The sequence below is a fragment of the Saccostrea echinata genome, unplaced genomic scaffold, assembly GCF_033153115.1.
Source record: "Saccostrea echinata isolate AGI-Se365-2 ecotype Australia unplaced genomic scaffold, CSIRO_AGI_Sech_v1 ptg000002l, whole genome shotgun sequence".
NCBI lineage: Eukaryota > Metazoa > Mollusca > Bivalvia > Ostreida > Ostreidae > Saccostrea > Saccostrea echinata.
Genome location: NW_026889751.1, coordinates 22,273,338 through 22,294,463, shown reverse-complemented (window position 1 = coordinate 22,294,463; position 21,126 = coordinate 22,273,338). Strand labels below are relative to the sequence as shown.

At 35.8% G+C, this 21,126-nt stretch overlaps 2 protein-coding genes across 2 annotated transcripts in view; both read right to left on the bottom strand.

Annotated features, from left to right (window-relative positions):
* LOC133174849 (tripartite motif-containing protein 2-like) overlaps window positions 1-21,126 on the bottom strand; it is a 231,287-nt gene that overhangs the window by 4,748 nt on the left and 205,413 nt on the right. The gene's annotated exons all lie outside the window — the stretch shown is intronic.
* LOC133201537 (zinc finger MYM-type protein 2-like) lies at window positions 3,845-5,689 on the bottom strand. Its single transcript, XM_061337343.1, has 2 exons — window positions 4,768-5,689; window positions 3,845-4,602 (listed from the first exon to the last, which is right to left on the bottom strand). Exons 1-2 carry the CDS (start codon window positions 5,456-5,458, stop codon window positions 3,944-3,946), a joined length of 1,350 nt encoding a protein of 449 aa, XP_061193327.1. The 5' UTR covers window positions 5,459-5,689; the 3' UTR covers window positions 3,845-3,943.

The following is a 21,126-nucleotide window of genomic DNA, read 5'->3' as shown; positions in this document are numbered from 1 at the left end:
TATGGAATCATCCTCAGGTAGTGTTGATTCAATTTTGTTCAAATCATGACCCCCGGGGGTAGGGCGGGGCAACAATGGGGGATCAAAGTTTTACATAGGAATATATAATAGAAAAAATTCTGAAAAATCTTCTTCTAAAGAACAACAAAGCCAGAATTAGTCATATTGATATGGAATCATCCTCAGGTAGTGTTGATTCAATTTTGTTCAAATCATGACCCCCGGGGGTAGGGAGGGGCCACAATGGAGGATCAAATTTTTACATAGGAATATATAGGAAAATTCTTTGAAAATCTTCTTGTTAAGAACAACAAAGCCAGAATTAGTCATATTGATATGGAATCATCCTCAGGTAGTGTAGATTCAAGTTTTTTCAAATCATGACCCCCGGGGGTAGGGTGGGGCTACAATGGGGGATCAAATTTTTACATAGGAATATATAGGAAAATTTTTTAAAGATCTTTTCAAGAACAGGAAAGCCATGATTAGTCATATTGATATGGAAGCATCCCCAAGTATTGCAGATTCAAGTTTGTTCAATGCATCCTCCAGTAGTAGGGTGGGGCCATAATGGTGGATCAAAGTTTTATGAAAGAAAATATATAGGAAATATCTTTAAAAATATTCTTCTTAAGAACAACAAAGTCTTGATTAGTCATATTGATTTGGAAGCATCCTCAGGTAGTGTACATTCAAGTTTGTTCAAATCATGACCCCACCCCACCCCCCAACCCCAACCCCCAGGGTAGGGTGTCGGACATCTTTAAAATTCCGTTTTAAAGAACAGCAAAACCATGATTAGTTATCTGAATATAGCAGCATCCTCAGAAGGTTTATATTCAATTTCATTCAAAACATGGCACCTGGGGGTAGGGTATGCTTAGAACAGGCCATCAAAGCTTTATATGAATATATAAGAGGAGAAATCTGCTGACGAAGAACAACAGGGCCATATTGACTCAGGTGAGCGTTGTGGCCCATGGGCCTCTTGTTAAATTTTGCGGCCATTCTTTTTCAAAATGATTTAGAGGCATATTTTCAACAATTTAAGGCCTATGATCATCAATCTTTGTCAGTTGATGCATCTTGGGTCCTCAAAGTACGTCAACTAAAAAGTAGGTCACCTTGACCTACTTTTTGAATTTTATGGCTAATCTTTTTTAAAACAATTAAGGTCATTAATTCGAATACGGGGAGGCTTAGAATCATTAAATCTTGTAAGATGATGCATCTTGGGGCCATAAAACATATTTATTAAAAAGTAGATCACAGTGACCTACTTTTTGAACTTTGCAGGCATTCGACTTTAAAGAGTTTCAGAGGCAGAATTTGGACATTTTAAGTCCTATGATCATAAAACTGTGTAAGTTGATGCATCTTGGGTCCTCAGAAAAGGTCAACTGAAAAGTAGGTCACCGTGACCTACTTTTTAATTTATATGACTATAATTAAATATTTCAGGTACTAATTGGCTTAGAATCATCAAACTTTGTCAGTTGATGCATCTTGGGTCTGCGGAGTAGGTCAACTAAAAAGTAGGTCACAGTGACCTACTTTTGAAAATTTATGGCGTTAATTAAATATTTCGGGTACTAATTGGCTTAGAATCATCAAACTTTGTCAGTTGATGCGTCATGGGTCTTCGGAGTAGGTTGACTAAAAAGTAGGTCACCGTGACCTACTTTCGGAAAATTTATGGCTTTAATAAAATATTTCGGTTACTAATTGGCTTAGAATCATAAAACTTTGTCAGTTTATGCATCATGGGTCCTCGGAGTACAACAACTGAAAAGTAGGTCACTGTGACCTTTTTTTGAAAATTTATGGCTTTAATCAAATATTTCGGGTACTAATTGGCTTAGAATCATTAAACTTTGTCAGTTGATGCGTCTTGGGTCCTCGGAGTACAACAACTGAAAAGTAGGTCACGGTGGCCTACTTTTGAAATTTTATGGCTGTATTTAATATTTTCAGGAATTATTTGGTTTAGAATCCTCAAAATTTGTCAGTTGATGCAACTTTGGTCCTCGGGGTAGGCTGACTGAAAAGTAGGTCACCGTGACCTTCTTTTGAAAATTTATGGCTGTAATTAAATATTTTGGGTACTTATTGGCTAGAATCATCAAACTTTGTAAGTCGATGTATCTTTGGTCCTCGAAGTACAGCAACTGAAAAGTAGGTCACGGTGACCTACTTTTGAAAATTTATGGCTTTAATTAAATATTACAGGTACTAATTGGCTTAGAATCATCAAACTTTGTCAGTTGATGAATCTTGGGTCCTTGGAGTAAAACAATTGAAAAGTAGGTCACTTTGACCTACTTATAAATTTTATGGTTATAATTTTAAAAAATATTTTAGGTATTAATTGGCTTAGAATCATCAAACTTAGTTGATGGGTCCTCAGAGAATGACAAGTGATAAGTAGGTCACCACGACCAACTCTCAGGTACTAATTGGCTTAGAATCATCTTGGGTTCTCAGAGTGTGAATTGGAATTTCAAGGGTTTATCTAAATATACAGGATACTTCGAGGCTTCAAATAGAAGTGATAGGTTGTACGTTTATCAGAAGAGCGATTCAAGGCCCATGGGCCTCTTGTCTTTACACAAAATGATAAAATAGAATCAGTCCATAAAAAGAATGTTATGATATACATTTATATGTTCTTTTTTCCCCAGATCAATTTGAAGTTGAGGATTTGGAGGTCTTACTGATTAATGTAAAAAATGTCCATGCATTGCTGGTATGTTTTCTTCTATACATTCAATGTCTTAGTAGTCTGTTTATTCAGGTATCTATTCTATAAATTTGACTGACAATTGGTCAAGATAACTTTATACAACTTGAAACTGCCTTTTTGTTAGCAAATATAGTATATGTTGTTCTATCGTTGTTATAATTGAAGGTATTTCTTAATATTAAAACATAATACAGTTACATGTGTACATATGTGTTGTTTTCCTTTTGTCTATAGTATTGTATGATTTTGATCATTTTAGAGAAATACTAAGAACTAGGTGAAATTAACAGCATACAGAATTGTTTTTTTTTCAATGTGGCAATGCCATTATGTCAAGTTCCAGTCTGTGTATTTGTATTTCAGAAAGAATTCTCCATTTATCTAACACTAGACCAGTATGTTAAACCAGACTTCAGAAGGAAAACCCTGCATAGCTACATGGTGGACTTTTTCAAAAAGGTAATTTAATAAGGCTCAAAATCATTTCCTGACACTCTTGAATTTCATATTACATTAAAAAAAAAACATTGATAAAAAATACACAAATGTGAACTTGTAATCTTTCAGGAGAGCAGACATTGGACTGAAGCTTACAGGTGTGTATTGTGCTGACAGAAACAAATGTTAGGAGAGCTATTCTGATAAACCCAGTGGCATTCAGGGCTTGGGACACTAGGTTAAAGTTTCCGACCTACAATGCAATTAATTTAAAATGTAGAGTTGTGTAGATCTATGTAATTTTATGTTTCAGACTGGCAGAGATTTTACAGGTGTCTAACATTGAGATGGAAGGGGAGATGATCATGCAAGCTGCTAAAAAAGGAGAAATTAAAGATGTTCTCAGAATCTGCAGGTATGTACTAATAATAGTACTCTGTAATATTATACACCTATTTACTGTCTATGAGGACAATAGCAAGTTTATTGTCCCCCAAGACAGCAACTATTTCCCGAGGCGCAGCCGAGGGAAATAGTTGCTGTCGAGGGGGACAATAAACTTGCTATTGTCCGAATAGACAGTAAATAGGTGTTTTATTATACCGAAGTAGACTTTACTTGTGTCAGACTCTTCATTACAATAGAAGACAACATACAGAGCTCTTCTTGTTTAATAAATTTTTGAAATCAACAATAATAAAAATGTTCAACAATTAACATTTACACAAAAAAGTTCAATGAACAATGAATCATTTTTGCAATTTAATTCTTATCAAAATGGAAATGGATATTTGATCCACTAATATTTTGAATAGAAAAACCATGAGGGAGTTGGAAATTGTTGGTGGCCATATAATTAGGGATTTGGACATTGTTTGTAGCCGTGTAATTGTTTTCAAAGTTTTCTATGTTTTCGAGAACACTGTCCGTCAGAATATCTGGAATGTTTAAAGCATCATCCAGAAAATCTGGAAAGTTGGGAGCTTGTAAAGTCGAGGATGCTTGTGATTTACGGGGAATTTTCGGTGCTGGTTCGGTTTCTGATTTCACACAGCTACTCAGGATGTTGGAAATCTCCCTCTGCTTCTGCTCCCCAAGACGTTTAGTATATGAACGAACAGAGCTTTCAGACTTGTGCCCACTTATTTCCATGATATGTCTTGTCTCGATGCCATTTTCATCTAAATTCGTAATGCATGTCGCTCTTATGCAATGGTTGGTGTACCGTTTAGACAAACCTGCTTCCTCGCTCACTTTTGCCATAATTTTACCGAGGGTATTTTTCCCCACTGCCATGTTATCATACCATAGGTTCTCGGACATATTTTCTACTTTTTTGGGGCGTTGCCAAAAATAAGGATTTTGGGGGTGAAGCTTACTCAAGTATAGTTGAAATGCAGCAACAGGGCAGTCTTTGTCACCTGAAATATTAGTACATCTTATTAAAATAAAGTAGTTGGTGAAACTGTATCTTTTACATGTATAACATGTAATATTTATCATGTTTATAGCAGCTATATTTCACTTCTGATGTATCATAAGGATGGGTCTAATATTTTACCGTTACATTGTATAAAATGTTTTACCTGGATTCTCGTAAATTCGGCCTTCCTTGTCATCATGATCTCTAATGTCATCTCCTCGATGATTTTTTGTCTGTCTTTTTGTCTTCATTCTGATGTATTTACGTCCTAAGGAATCAGTGTTTATCTCGAAATCCTCTTTCTTCACCTCCCTCACATTTTCTCGTCCCCTGTTACAATTGTAGTAGATAAACTCAAAAAACACTCTATTCTGCAAAGATTGAGGATTGTCCAATTTAAAACAGTCACTTTGGTAAAGTTTTCTCAAGTCATCCTGCGTTATACTGTCCTTATGTTTTACGTCTCCGATGCCCTCTTTTTTCAGCTTGACCAAAACAGCTTTAAAAATTTCATTGGCGGACTTGTACTGTTCATTGTTTACAATATCTTCCTCTCGCGTTTTCAGGAAGTGCTTCTGTAATCCGAATCGCAGGGTGATCATGGACTTTTTAGCGTAGAAAGAACCATCCGTTTTACGAACCTCGCAGTAGAATTTCCTTAGTATCGTTACAACCTGAAGGGTTTCTGCTTGCTCAAGTTGCGTAATGTCTGTAATTTCACTGTTTTTAGCTCTCAAATATTCATTCAAGATGTTAGTAGATGCTTTAATTACTTTTTTAGTATTGACTGCATCCCTTTCATCCAATATACTCTCTAAATCCCCTTCCGTCAAGGATGCAAAGCGCTCTGCCATGATTGTCGTCTGGTAAACAGTTTAGAGTTATCGGACTTTGTGACGTCTTGATTTAGATAAAATCAGAAAAGATCCGAGATGAAAAGCGAGGGAAATCGAATGCTGCCGTTGAATAGTTTGAGGACTATTAATACCATGGGCAAATAGCACAAAAACTATTTAACGGTAGGGGCTGTTAAGATAAAATAGAAAGTTTATTCGACATATTTTTATATAGAAAAAATACACAGAGGTATAATAATTATAAATGTTAACACTTTTATAAGATATTTGCTAAATCTTATCATTATCTAACCTTTGACACTCTAAAAGTCACAAACTTAGAGAGAGAGAGAGTGGTATTGTAATTTACAGAATTTATTTTGGCTTTCTTTTCAATTGTCCTAGGACATCTTGTCATAAATAATGTCAATATTTTCTATCAAATTTTTACAATCTGAGTAACAGCAGTTTTACTAACCAATACTTGCAAGGATTAACTGGGTACTTGTTGACAACACTAGCAAGTAGAGATGTTAAGATTTTTGAAAAATATGTTTTTAAACTATTGAGTACAGTATGATTCTTGGGCCTGTTGTCTGAGATGTAATTATTTATGATTTAGGAAACTGCTGGACTCGGGTCCCTCAGAGAAGACTGCTGAGATTTTCTACAATGTGGCCTTGGTGCTACAAGAACTGTTAAGTGAATCAGAGAATGGAGGAGAGAACCTGAGGAGCTTACCTAAGATCACACATCACCTGGTGTGTCAGGCCATGAACATGTGCTCACCGAGTCTCCTGCCGAGTCTGATCACACTCAGTAAAGTGACGAGTCTCTGTGAAGCTGTAGACAGTCAATGTGAAGCAGCAAGCACCTGTCAGGTGAGTTTACTGCCTGTGTTTGCTAGGTAACAAGTCTCTGTGAAGCTGTAGACAGTCAATGTGAGGCAGCAAGCAGCTGTTAGGTGAGTTTACTATTGGTTTTTGTTAGGTAACAAGTCTCGGTGAAGCTGTAGACAGTCAATGTGAGGCAGCAAGCACCTGTCAGGTAAGTTTACTGTGTGTATTTGCTAGGTAACAAGTTTAGTTGATGGTGTAGACAGTCAATGTGAGGCAGCAAGCACGTGTCAGGTGAGTTTACTGTGTGTATTTGCTAGGTAACAAGTTTGGTTGATGGTATAGACAGTTAATGTGAGGCAGCAAGCACCTGTCAGGTGAGTTTACTGTGTGTATTTGCTAGGTAACAAGTTTGGTTGATGGTGTAGACAGTCAGTGTGAAGCAGTAAGTAACTGACAGGTGAGTTTACAGTGTTTATTTTATACAGTGTGTATTTTATTCTGTGTGAAGCTATAGACAGTCTATGCGAGACAGCAAGCCCCTGTCAGGTGAGTTTACTGTTTGTTAGATGATGAGAAGCTGTGAATAGTCAATGTGAGGCAGCCAGCACCTGTCAGGTAAGTTAACTATTTGTGAAGTGATATGAATTTGTAAAGCCATAGAGAGCTATTGTGAGCAGCAAGCACCTGTTAGGTGAGTTTATGGTGTTTGCTTGTTAGATGAGATAACTGGTTAATCTTCAAAAAGCTGTGAACAGTCAAATTGGGGCAGCATGCACCTGTCAGGTGAGTTTACAGTTTATTTTTGTCAGATGACAAGTCTGTTTTGTCAGATGACAACTCTTTGTAAGGCTATTGACAATCAGTGTAAGGCTGCAAGCACCTTTAAGATGAGTTTTAAATGCATGTTCAAGAAGAAAACAAGTGTGTGTAAGACAAAGTGTACCTGTCAGTTTAGTTTGCGTTAAGATGGTGAATTCATGTACACCAACACCTGTCCCGTGTATTTGCAATATGCATATGGAGAAAAAAATAAGCTCTTTCAAACTAACTTGTATGTCTTTCTTTGAAATGCCTCATATTTTTCCCCAAGCTTTATGTACAGTATTTACCTAATATACATTGTACAATACATTGTAAAATCTACATGTACATGCAATAACAAGGAGAATTTTGAGACAAGATTTACTGAACTAAAGCTCTATTTTTCCTAATTTTAGGATGAGATTTGGGAGGGAGTTGTTCAGGGCAGGACAGTGGACAGAGATTGGAGAATTGATGACTCGTTTCAGGATGATGCTCTTGTGATGAATTCACAGTTTGTCCTCCCACTGGTCGCAAAGTATGCAAAGTCACAGCCAGCTACCACAGCTAATGGTAAACTACAGACACAAATTATATATTAAAGTTATTCACCCATTTGAAAGGCAATGTTTTCAAGAAGAAATTTGAAATATATTTTAAATGCAAACAATTTTAGTATACCTTTTGGTGCAAATTATGAATGAATTCAAGATTCTTTGATTAAAGGATTGAATAAAACAGAGATGTTTGTAATACATGTAACTCCATGCAACTTTCAAGATGTAACTTTCTAAAATGTTGAAAAAGCATGTTTTAGAAAGTAAAAAAAAAGTTTAAAACTGTTTTATATATGCAAAATTACTTTTCTCATAGTTTGCTGAACAATTCACTCTCTTCAGAAAACTTTAATGTTTCTTTGATTGTCTACAGGAGATAAACTTAGCCCTGACCTGACAGCCCAGAAACAGACTGTGTTACCTGTCCTCCAACATCTCAAGGACAACAGTCATCACCTGCTGGCTCTACAGTTTGCCCTTCATATGACCTTCACTGCCATGGAAACCATTATGCCAGCCACAGAACAACATGTAATTTGTTTAATGGTGTCTAGAACTTAATAACTCAGTTGAGTAGCTTAGTGTAAGGTTATTTCTTTGCTGCATTTTAAAGTTTAATCTTTTTCCATATCTTTATTAGAGTAAGCAAAACCAGGAAATTTTTAGTCTTCACTTTCAATATAGCCAATGTAATGAAACAGCAAAGAAAGCATTAACAAAATGAAATCAGATTTAATTAAGAAAAATTGCAAAAAAAATTCCATTGTATGTTATGATATCTGGAGTGTATTGAAAAAAAGAATTGACCCATTTATTGATACTTTTAACACAGGACTCGAGCAACCCTGTGGATAATAATAAAGTGAATCAACTGATGCAGCAAAGTTCACCCCTCATCAGAGAGTTCACCTCAGCTCTTCTCATGAAGGTATGCTTGTGAGGAGATTGTTATAAAGCATAAGTTGTCTTGTTTTTTAGCACTACTGGTCAGAGACCAGAAGAGCTTATGCGATAGTAAGGTGTCCGACTGTCCGTCCGTCTGTCTGTCTTTCTGTCTGTCTTTCTGTCTGTCTGAAAACAATTTTTCAAAACGCTACTCCTCCTACAGTTTTGGTCTGATTTCAATATAACTTGGCACACAAGTAGACTACACTAAGATACATAATTCAGTGCATCAGTTTTTGATTTCAATGAATGTGTTGCCATGGGTACTAAAAATAGAAATTTCTGTGAAATTCCTTCAAAATGCTACTCCTCCTACAGTTTTGGTCTGATTTCAATATAACTTGGCACACAAGTAGATTACACTAAGATACATAATTTAGTGCATCGGATTTTGATATTGATGAACGGTGTTGCCATGGTTACTAAAAATAAAAATTCTGTGAATTTTTTTTAAAATGCTACTCCTCCTACAGTTTTGGTCTAATTTTAATATAACTTGGCACACAAAAAGACTATACTAAGATACATTAGTTATTCCATCGGTTTTTGATTTCGATGAACAGTGTTGCCATGGTTACTTAAAATATAAATTTCTGTGAAATTCCTTTAAAATGTTACTCCTCCTACAGTTTTCGTCTGATTTCAATCTAATTTGGCACACAATTAGAATACACTACGTTACATAATATGTATTTTGGTTTTGATTTCAGTGAATGGTGTTGTCATGGTTACTAAAAATAGAAATTTCTGTGAAGTACTTTCAAAACGCTACCCCTACAGTTTTGGATTGATTTCAATATAACTTGGCACAGAAGAAGACTACATTAAGATACACAAATCTATTTATTGTTGCATGTTGCAAAGTTTCAAATCCAAGTGCTACTTTGTTATACATACAGTCCAGTAGAGCTACAGTCTCATCAGAGACTTCTGGTTTCTTTGTTACATGTATATGTACAGACCAGTAGAGCTACAGTCTCCTCAGAGACTTCTGGTTCAATTCATAAATCTAATTGCATGCATTGAATACATATACAGGTTTTTAACTGTCAAGAAGTGGATCACAGACTGGCCCTGGCTTTACTCATCAACCGACCTAAAAACGAGGGACTGAAGATGATGATGAGCCTGATCAAAGCCTCGGGACACAAATATAAGAAACTGAGGGTAAGATTCATGAATTCATGTACGGTGTATGTAATGACAATATAATGACTATATGTTTTTAATTGTGTTGAACATTTTACGCTAAAAATATAATGTAAGCCTCTTCATGATAAAAAAATAAAATAATGAGAAAAGTATATGGTGTTACATGTATGTACACAGTATTCACTATAATATTAATAATTTTGTTTGGATAATGAAAGTGAACATGATTATTTTATAGGCTGTGGGTAATGTGTGTGCACTGAAAGTGAACATGTTTATTTACAGGCTATAGGTAATGTGGGTATAGGCATTGGTCAGCTTTATAGAGAGGCCTCAGCGATAGAGATGTGTGAGAAACTGAAAAAGAATGCCAGCTGGGGACACAGACTGGGGAAAATGAAGTTGAGAATATAAGGAGAAATACCATACAGACTGGGGAAAATGAAGGTGAGAACGTAAGGAGAAATATCACACCAAAATTTTTTTTCATTGGGAAGTAGAGAAACAATACTTGCCTAATCTACTAAGAATTACTAAAAACAAGGCAAATGTAAAGAGTTAAGGGAGATATCAATTTCTCAAAATAAATACACATGAATACCACAAAATTTCTTTGCTGAGTGTGCAACATTAAAACGAGTATGTGACTTATCAATTGATGAAGCTATGGCTTTTGTAGATTAATTTCAGTGAAGTATTTGGAAATCCTGACTGTGAAAAAAGAAAGTTGCTGCCGCAACTTGTTCAAAGTGAGGCAGCTTCTGTGTCCCTGATCCAAGAATTCTGTCGGTAAGAATTCAGAAATTAAAACAAAAATTCAACAAGATACACTATTGCATTAAATGTCTAGCTTTTACTTTCACTGAATTTATAATTGAAAGGGAGTTTTGTCTGGATGAGGATGAGGCATTGATGCTGTATCTGGATCACGTCTTCACCACACCTGAATATCCGGATCTGTTGAATGGAACATCAAAGCTAGATAAAGCTCGAATTGCTATCAGAGAAATCAGTGCCAAAGAATATCTGATGAAAAAACTAGTAACCATGTACAGCAAGGTACACCTGAAATTATAAAACGGAATTTCTTGATCATGTGGACTTTTGATGATTTTGGATGTGAAGCATGAAATACACTGCATTTTGAAATTGATCTTTTAGCTTTCAGACAGATTCCTATAATTATGAAACCTTGGCTTTCCTTTTGAATGAGATGCAGAGACTGGAAATTCAGGTAAATCAACTTCATCCAGACAAGGTACATGAAAAAAGAAAAATTAAAGGGAAACAATAATGTCCTTTATTAAGAATCAAAAATTTTATCTTATTTAATGAGGTTAGAAGGAGGCCACTATAAACCATCCATTATTCAAAACAACATTTTTAGGTCACCTGAGTGACTCAGGTGACCTATTGCTATCTCTTTTCGTCCGTCGTCATCTGAAAATGCATTAATACTTTGAAAATCTTCTCTACCCCTGGAGATTATTTTAACAAACTAAGTGCAAGATTATGATAGGCAAGGATTCCTCTTCCAAAATTGTGAAATATATTGCCCCAGGGTCAGGGGTTCTGGTGGAAAGGGGGGGTCTATTGATTATATAGTGATGAAGCATAATATCTTTGAAAAAGTTTATCTCTGCTTCTGGTTATAAAGCAAAGAAACTAAGTGTGTAGCTATAATGAGCAAGAGTGCTTCATTCAGAATTTTGAGATACATTGTCCCTGTGTCAGATGTTCTGGTGTAAGGGTGGGGCACTATTGATAATATAAAGAAAAGGCATTAATTCTATTAATTAATCCTGTCTGCTCCTTAGTGTTGAGCATATAAACAAATTGCATAGTCATGATGAATAAGAGTGCTTCTAACAGAAATTTTAAAACTTGTGGTCCCATCCCAGGGTCAGTGGTTCTGGCATTACGGGGAAGGGGGTGGGGCTATTGAGCTATTGATAATATAGTGGAAATGTGTTAATTCTTTGAAGTGCATAGTTATGATGCTGGGGGTAAATCTTCCAAATTTGAAAATTTCTTGACCCTGGGTCATGGGTTCTGGTGTTAGGTAGAGCTGTGTTGAATCTGTACTGAAAATACATTATACATGTGAAATTCTCTGCTTCTGGGCATATCAGAGGCAAACTGAGTAAAAGTTTTAATAAGCAATGGTATTTTTACCAGATTTTGATTTGGTCAAGCAATCAGGTCCTGGGCAGGGCTCTATTTTTATTCTACTAAGAGAAGTTATTCCCCTTTTCCATTCACCTACTGTAAATAATGTATTTGAAAGGTTAATAGAATAAGAGAATTATGCTAGAATTTTTATTTTATAATACAAAAAGTACTTTCTTAGTTTTAATGATCAGGTAGACCTGTAAATAATAGATAAATAGAAATGAGACAAAAATATCTTATTAAATGTTCTTCAAAGACCAAAACAGGTCAATGTGAGAGGTTATATTATGGCATTAAAGACTGATAGTTTGTTAATAGTCTACATGGTGATAGTGATGAGAAGGTTACAGATTAGAACTTAATTTATGAGTTGTTACTGAATATTAGACCAATTATTTTGTTGATCCTGATCTTCCTACTTTTCTTGCTTTTGGGAAACAAAGCTTCATCTATCAATTGATTTTATATCCTATGATCCTCTCAATTGCTGTGTAATACTCAGGTGACCGTTAAGGCCCTTGGGCCTCTTTTTTATGCCCCCGGATCGAAAGATCCCGGGGGTATATTGTTTTTGTCCTGTCTGTCTGTTTGTCTGTTTATCTGTTTGTCCGTTTGTCTGTCTGTTTGTCTGTCTGTCTGTTGTCAACTTTAACCTTGCCCATAACTTTTGATTGGTTGGAGCTATGACTTTCATATTTCACATGTGTATTCCTTGTGACAAGACCTTTCTTTGGGTACCATCATATTTGACCTTTTGACCTTAACCTTGGAGTTTGACCTACTTTTGCAAAATTTTATGAGACTTTAACCTTAGCCATAACTTCTGAACAGTTGGTGCTTGGGCTTTCAAACTTCACATGTGTATTCTTTGTGACAAGGCCTTCCTTTGGATATCAACAACTCTGACCATTTGACCTTGACCTTGGAGTTTGACCTACTTTTGAAAAACTTTAACCTTGGCCATAACTTTTGAACAGTTGGTGCTTAGGGTTTCAAAACTTCACATGTGTATTCCGTGTGACAAGACCTTCCTCTGGATATCAACCACTTTGACCCTTTGACCTTGACCTAGGAGTTTGACCTACTTTTGAAAAACTTTAACCTTGGCCATAACTTTTGAATGGTTGGAGCTAGGGCTTTCATACTTCACATATGTAATCCTTGCGACAAGACCTTCCTTTGGATACCAACCACCACTTTGACCCTTTGACCTTGACCTAGGAGTTTGACCTACTTTTGAAAAACTTTTACCTTGGCCATAACTTTTGAATGGTTGGTGCTAGGGCTTTCATACTTCACATATGTAATCCTTGTGACAAGTTCTTCCTTTGGATACCAACCACTTTGACCTTGACCTTGACTTTTATTCAAAAAACTTTAACCTTCGCCATAACTTCTGAACAGTTGTATCTAGGTCTTTCAAATTTCATAGGTGTATTCCTCGAGACAAGACCTTTCTTTGGGTATCAACATTTCTTATCTTTTGGCCTCGATTTTGACTTGCATTTGAAGAAACTTTAACCTTCGCCATAAGCTGCCATACGGGGACATCAGTGTTTCACAAACACATCTTGTTTTTTTTTTTTTTTTTTTTTTTTTTTTTTTTTTTTTTTTTGCAGTTTAGTCAATTTGAAACCCATTTGTGACTTTTTTTTGACCAACGAAACTTTCTCCATAAAAAAAACAATGGCCTATGGCCACATAAAATACAATGTACATTTTTGACAGTTAATATACATGAGTTTAAGTATCCTGTTTTGAATGTATCCTTTAATGTGTTAAGTCACTCACAGACAGCTTAATTTTTTTGTAGGTCTTGTTGTTGCTCAACTACTTGAGAGTTTATAAGAGGAAGTCAGAACCCACTAAGTATGAGGTACAGCACCACTCAGGAGAAAACAGGGATGATGTGAGTTTGTTGTTGTCTCATTATTTCCTAGAAATCATTCCTCTTGCATGTAAAAAAGGCATTGTAATTGCATTAGAAAAGAATTATAATTTTACCAAATATTGAAAAGAGAATTTCAGACTTTATTTGGTATGCAACTCAGGGATGTTAAATTACGAGCTACTAAAAAAAAATTACAACATTTTAAGCTTCAAATAATGAAGTGTTTACCTGCTGCCAGTAGAAACCATCTTCCATTTCATCCCCTGGTAAATGACGACTCCTGCAAAATCATCAATAAGGAATTTTCTATTATAAATACATTGTAAAAGATACAAATATACTGTTCCTTGTTGAACAGTATTTTTTATGTTTACGTGATAAAGTGATAAAGTATAGAAATCTCAGAGTGAGAAGTACATGACACAGAATTATAATCAATATCTATATTTCATTTGCAGCACCAGAGTTGACCAAGGAGACTATAGCTACCTGGTTGAACATGGCACCACTTTTAAAGGTAAATAATAGGCATTCCCTTTACTAGCATTCTGAGAGTTATCCATATAGTTTCTTTGTAAGGCAGTGTTTGTTTATCTCTACTTGTTTGTTTGATTAGCTGGACCGAGACCAGTTATTCTTGATGACCATCAGAAACATGGTACAGAGACACGTGGGTGTGGAAGAAATCCGGTCATCAGCCCGGAAATAATGCTGTGGACAAGGCGCAGTGGAACTGGGAGATGAAGGAAGCCAACACAGAACTTCTCAGTGATGTACAGGAGCTTCTGAAGCAGGTGTCTAACTGTGAAACAGCTATAGTCTGTGCTAAATGGATGGTAGCTGAGCTACCAATAGGTGAGTTAAGAGACAATTAGCAGAGTAAGTGGTGATAAACAGCTATGGCCTATGCTAAATGTATTGTTGATTCTACCTCTAGATGAGGAGAGAGACAATCAGTAGTAACCTCTAAGTGAGGTGATGAACAATCACTGTAGAATAACTACAGTGAAGTGATAAGACAGCAGAGTTACCCCTGTAACCAGTGAGGGAGAAGAATGCAAAGGACTAGTCCAGGGTTTGAACCCAGGCCCCCTAGTTAGGTGCTCTACTAATTGAGCTATCTGGCCACTGGCAGTCAAACCTGTCTGACTGCCATATTCCTCTTTCCTTAGAGGTCTTTGCCCCTGAAGAAATCCTGGCAGGTCTTTCACCTGTCACTTTCAGGGCATGGTCACGTCACCAGATGAACTGGCAAGGGAGAAAATGTGATGGTCCAGACCAGGATTCAAACCCGGGCCCAGTCTCTAGTTGGGAGCTCTACTGACTGTGCTCTCTGGCAATTGAACATGTCTGACCACTACACCTCTAAATAAGGTGATGCTATGGCTAGGTGAGGTGATGGATAATAAACGGAGTTACCTCTAAGGTGATGATCAAATAGAAGTGTTACAGCTGTGTGAGGTTGATCTGTTAGAGGAAGAAAATTAATAGAGCTATAGCTTTATGAGGTATATGTTATTATCAACTTTTTGAATGAGAAGAGATAAGCTTTCATATTTCGCATGTTCATTATTTGTGATAAGACACTCTAAATATATTATTAGCTCACCTGAGCCGAAGGCTCAAGTGAGCTTTTCTGATCACATTTTGTCCGGCGTCCGTCTGTCTGTCTGTCTGTCCATCTGTCTGTCTGTAAACTTTTCACATTTTTGACTTCTTCTCAAGAAACACTGGGCCAATTTCAACGAAACTTGCCACAAAGTATCCTTGGGTGAAGTGGATTCAAGTTTTTCAAATGAAGGGCCACACCCTCTTTCAAGGGGAGATAATTAGAAATTAGTAAAAAAAAATAATGGCATCATCTAAAAAGCTTCTTTTCAAGAACCACTGGGCCAGGAAAGATGAAACTTATGTGGAAACATTCTCAGGTAGTGTAGATTCAAGTTTGCTCAAATCATGACCCCCAGGGGTAGGATGGGGCCACAATGGGGGATCAAAGTATTACATAGGAATACATAAGAAAAATCTATAAAAATCTTCTTCTCAAGAACAGCAAAGCCAAGATTGTTCATATTTATATGGAAGCATACTCAGGTAGTGTGGATTCAAGTTTGTTCAAATCATGACCCCCAGGGGTAGGGTGGGGCCAGAACGGGTGATCAAAGTTTAGCACAAGAATACATATGAAAATTCTTTAAATCTCTTCTTATCAAGAAAAGCAAAGCCATGATTGGTCATATTTATATGGAAGCATAGATTCAACTTAGTTCAAGTCATGACCCCCCAGAATAGGGTTGGGCCACAATGGGGAATCAAAGTTTTGCATATAGGAATACATAAGAAAAATCTTTTTCTCAAGAACAGAAAAGCCATGATTAGTCATATTGATATGGAGGCATCCTCGGTTTGTGTAGAATAAAATTTATTCAAATGAGATCCCCAAGGGATAGGATGGGGCCAGAATGGGGGATCAAATTTTTACAAATAAATATATTGAAACATCTTCTGCTCAAAAACAGCAAAGCGATTTGTTATATTGATATGAAAGCATCATCAGGTAGTTTAAAATTCAAGTCCCCCTTCCATGTAAACTTTTCAGTACTGAACTCACTCAGGTGAGCGATGTGGCCCATTAGCCTCTTGTGAATTTTGACCCTGTGACCTTGACGTTTCAGTGTTTCACAAACATGTTTTTAAGATATCCACAAGGTGGCTGAGGAGATAGCTAGAGTGACCCACACTGACTTTCATAAGATGAGACTGACCCTCATCAATCAATGGCTTCCATCCTCATCCTCCAAACTTGCGGATGGAGAGTCAGTAAGTAATAAAATACAGAGAAGCTTTCCTCAACAATAATAAATAAATCTATCCAGCTGATGGAGAGAATCAATAAGAGGTTAAAATTCAGGGGAGCAATCCTCAGTATGTTTATATTGAGCTTTTTAGCTCTTCTGAGCCAAAGGCTCAAAGAGCTAATGCTATGGCCATTTGTGCGGTGTATGTAAACTTTTTAGAATATGGGCCATAACTCAAGAATCCCTTGGCCAATTATTGTCAAATTTGTCACAGGGTATCCTTGGCCCAAGGGCTTCCGTTTATACTAAAACTAGGGTTGTGACCGGAAAATAATTAGGAAAATAGAAACAAAAGTACTTGTTGCTAAGAAATCTTCTCAAGAACCACTGAGCAGATTATCACCAAACTTACAAAAAAGGAGGAGGATATGTTGTAGATTAAAGAAAATTGTTCAAGTCATCACCCTGGGGCAGGGGCATGGTCTCAAGGTCACTTCAAAGTTGACCAAAAATTACATTTTTAGAAATGTTGATATTTTGCTTACTGTAAGGACTAGGGTCATCAAATCTTGTCAGTTGATGCATTTAAGAACCTCGTATCATGTTGACTCAAAAGTAGGTCACAATGATCTACTATTTAAATTTTGCGGCCATTCTTTTTCAAAATGATTTAGAGGCAAATTTTGAACAATTTAATAATTCCTATGATCATCAAACTTTGTCAGTTGATGTATCTTGGGTCCTCGGAGTACGTCGACTAAAAAGTAGGTAACCTTGACCTACTTTTTGAATTTTATGGCTTATCATTTCAAAACAATTAAGGTCATTAATTCAAATACTGAAAGGTTTAGAATCATTAAATCTTGTAAGATGGTGTATTTTGGGGCCATAAAACATATTTATTAAAAAGTAGGTCACAGTGACCTACTTTTTGAACTTTGCAGGCGTTCGATTTCAAAGCGTTTAAGAGGCATAATTTGGACATCTTAAGGCCTATGTTCATAAAACTTTGTAAGTTGATGCATCTTGGGTCCTCGAAAAACGTCAACTGAAAAGTAGGTCACGGTGACCTACATTTCAATTTATATGACTATAATTAAATATTTCAGGTACTAATAGGCTTAGAATCAGCAAACTTTATCAGTTGATGCATCTTGGGTCTTCGGAGTAGGTCAACTGAAAAGTAGCTCACCGTGACCTACTTTTGAAAATTTATGGCTTTAATTAAATATTTCAGGTACTAATAGGCTTAGAATTATCAAATTTTGTCAGTTGATGCATCTTGGGTCCTCGGAGTGCAACAACTGAAAAGTATGTCACTGTGACCTACTTTTGGAATTTCATGGCTGTATTTAATATTTTCGGGTACTATTTGGCTTAGAATCATCAAAATTTGTCATTTGATGCTTCTTGGGTTTTCGGAGTAAGTCAACTAAAAAGGAGGTCACCATGACCTACTTTTGAAATTTTTATGGCTGTATTTAATATTTCAGGTACTAATTGGCTTAGAATCATTAAACTTTGTCAGTTATTATATATTGGGTCCTCGAAGTAGGTCGACTGAAAAGTAAGTCACCGCGATGTACTTTTCAAGTTATATGACTATAATTAAATATTTCTGGTACTAACTGGCGTAGAATCATCAAACTTTGTCATTTGTTGCATCTTTGATCTTCGGAGTAGGTCAACTGAAAAGTAGGTCACCGTGACCTACTTTTGAAAATTTATGGCTTTAATTAAATATTTCAGGTACTAATTGGCTTAGAATCATCAAACTTTGTCAGTTGATGCATCTTTGGTCCGCAGAGTTAGCCGACTGAAAAGGGGGTCACTGTGACCGTTTTTATTTAATTTTATGGCTTTACTTAAATATATCAGGTACTTATTGGCTTAGAATCATCAAACTTTGTCAGTTGATGCATCTTGGGTTCTGAAAGTATGTCACCTGAAAAGTAGGTCACTGTGACCTACTGTTGAAATTTTATGTTTACAATTTTAAAAATATTTTAGGTATTAATTGGCATCGAATCATCAAACTTAGTTGATCCATCTCAGGTCCTCGGAGAATGACAAGTGATAAGCAGGTCAACAAGACCTACTCTCATGTACTAATTGGCTTAGAATCATCTTGGGTTCTCAGAGTGTTTCAGCTAAAATGTAGGTCATGATGACCTACCTTTGGAATTTCAAGGCTTTGCCTAAATATACAGGATACTTAGAGGCTTCGAATAGAAGTGATAGGTTGTACAGTTTATCAGAAGAGTGATTCAAGGCCTTGGGGCCTCTTGTATTATCCTCCAAGTTGTCTGATGGAGAGTCGGTACAATGTAAGTGGTCCGAATTCAGGGAAGCCTTTCTTGATGATATTATTTGTATACATGTATACATATGCATGTATTTATCTAACTCTCTTTCATTCACAAATAGCTTTTGCAAGATTATGCTTAAAATTGTGAAAAAAGGGATATTTTCCGAAAAGATTTAGGTTTGTATTGAAAATTAAAATTGTTGTTGATTGTGATTTCAGACTGTAACATTTAACTTTGAGAGTCTAAAGTTGGCAGAACAAAGCATGATGAATGATACAGAAGATGAAATTATCAACTTAAAAAGGTAACGACTTTGTATAACTCATGTCTGGTGAACTGGAGCATGATCTTTTAGTGCTCAAACAACTGATGTTTTGTCTTTTTCCTTTGAGCAGAATTATGTACCTCTTTCAGCAAGGATCAGCTGAGGAGAATGTCACTTTTCTCCTTAACTTTGTTTTTGAGGTGAATTTTCCTTCAAACTTTGTTTTCCTTCAAACTTTGTATATTGGTAACTTTTTTTTTTTTTTTTTTTTTTACAATTTTGATGGTAATTTTTTGGACCTAGAATTTGATGATTTGACAAAGCATTAAAAAAGCAATTTGATTAATATACATAAGACTAAATTTTGTAGATGTTATCTACTTGTATAAGTGAGACAAAGCCTTTCATGAAAAGGCAAACACTTTATTTACAGCAAAGTTATATTTACAAGGAATTCTATCTAAACTGCTTTCAAATGATTCTAAAGCCAAGCACCTTTTTGTATCTTTTATTTTTTTTTTCACCTTTATTTGTATTCTGTATGCTAGAATCAGAATACTGGAGAAATGACTTCAGTCACAAACATGTGTAAGATGCGAGCCTTGCATTGCTTGCTGGAATTACGTCAAGATGAGATTGTATAGAAAATGTGTGGTCGTAATATTGAGGACCTTAGGTAGGGATTTTTTTTAAAAGTGATTTAATATTGAATATTATGGTTTTGTATCCTTGCACTAGAAAAATACATGTATACAAAAAACATAATGTAACTGCTTTTTTCTGTATGCTTTATTGATTTTTTTAAGTGGTTATATTGTTTAACTTCATTTTAATTCATCATCTTGAAATATCTCCCATGTTGTTTATCCAGGAATCTGCAGAAGAGGACCAGTTACCTGATAGCCCTGGAGAAGCTCCGCATACTGCACTCAGTGGAGACGTTTGAATCCTCCAACAAGGAGGGGCTGATCAAAGGAATCTGGAGGAACCACAGTCATCAAAAATCTGTAAGTCACTGATCAAAGGAGGAACCACAGTCATCAAAAATCTGTAAGTCACTGTAAAGGGAGGTAGGATAGATGTTGAACAAGCATTTGAAGGTTTAATGCCAATTTTTCAGAGGAGCCAGAAAAATTTAAAATAAAAAATTGCTTATTCATAGTTGCCCAACATTTTTTTATGCACAGATTGATATCTGAACTCTCTTCCTAATACTCCCAATGCAATGTCAAGAAAATGTGAAAAATGAAAATATCAAAGATTGGGATACATCATAACTAAATCTACTTATGGAATTCTACTTCTAGAATTTTCATCAATTCCCTTTCAATACAAAGCATGAAGTCTGACAATAAATTTTTTTCTACATAATTGCATAACCAGATTAAGTTTTATGGAATGGGTCCATTCCAAAGGATTTTTACCTGGACTAAATTTGCGTAGATGATGTATGTAGAGATACCTTCTTGCTAAACGCTGCAAGTTACATGTATAACTATTTTAAGCTGTTTAATGAAAGAAGATCTGATAATGAATTTACATAAAATGAATGGAGCTTACTGAACACTCACTTATTGTGAGACTTTACCCTGCTTACAGGTAACATCTTACAGGTAAGATTCATCAAAGTGAGCTTCATAATCTCTCTAACCTACTGTACATGTATGTCATAGCTGTTTGCCTGAGTTTAATCCACAGTGGATTTTGACTCTCTTTAAATTGATTACTTTCACAAATTAAAAAAGAAATGAACATTTCTACATCATTTGTCATATTCAGGCCTGCATGCTGGAAGCTGCCCTGTGTTTGAACTATAAAATTTATGATGTTCAGATCTGGAATGGAGTTTTACAACAGCTTGTTCACTTTGGTTTGGTATGAATTTTGTATCAACTCAGTTTTACAATAATACATGTAAATTCATACAAATTTCTAGAGGTAATTTTCAGGTAATTTT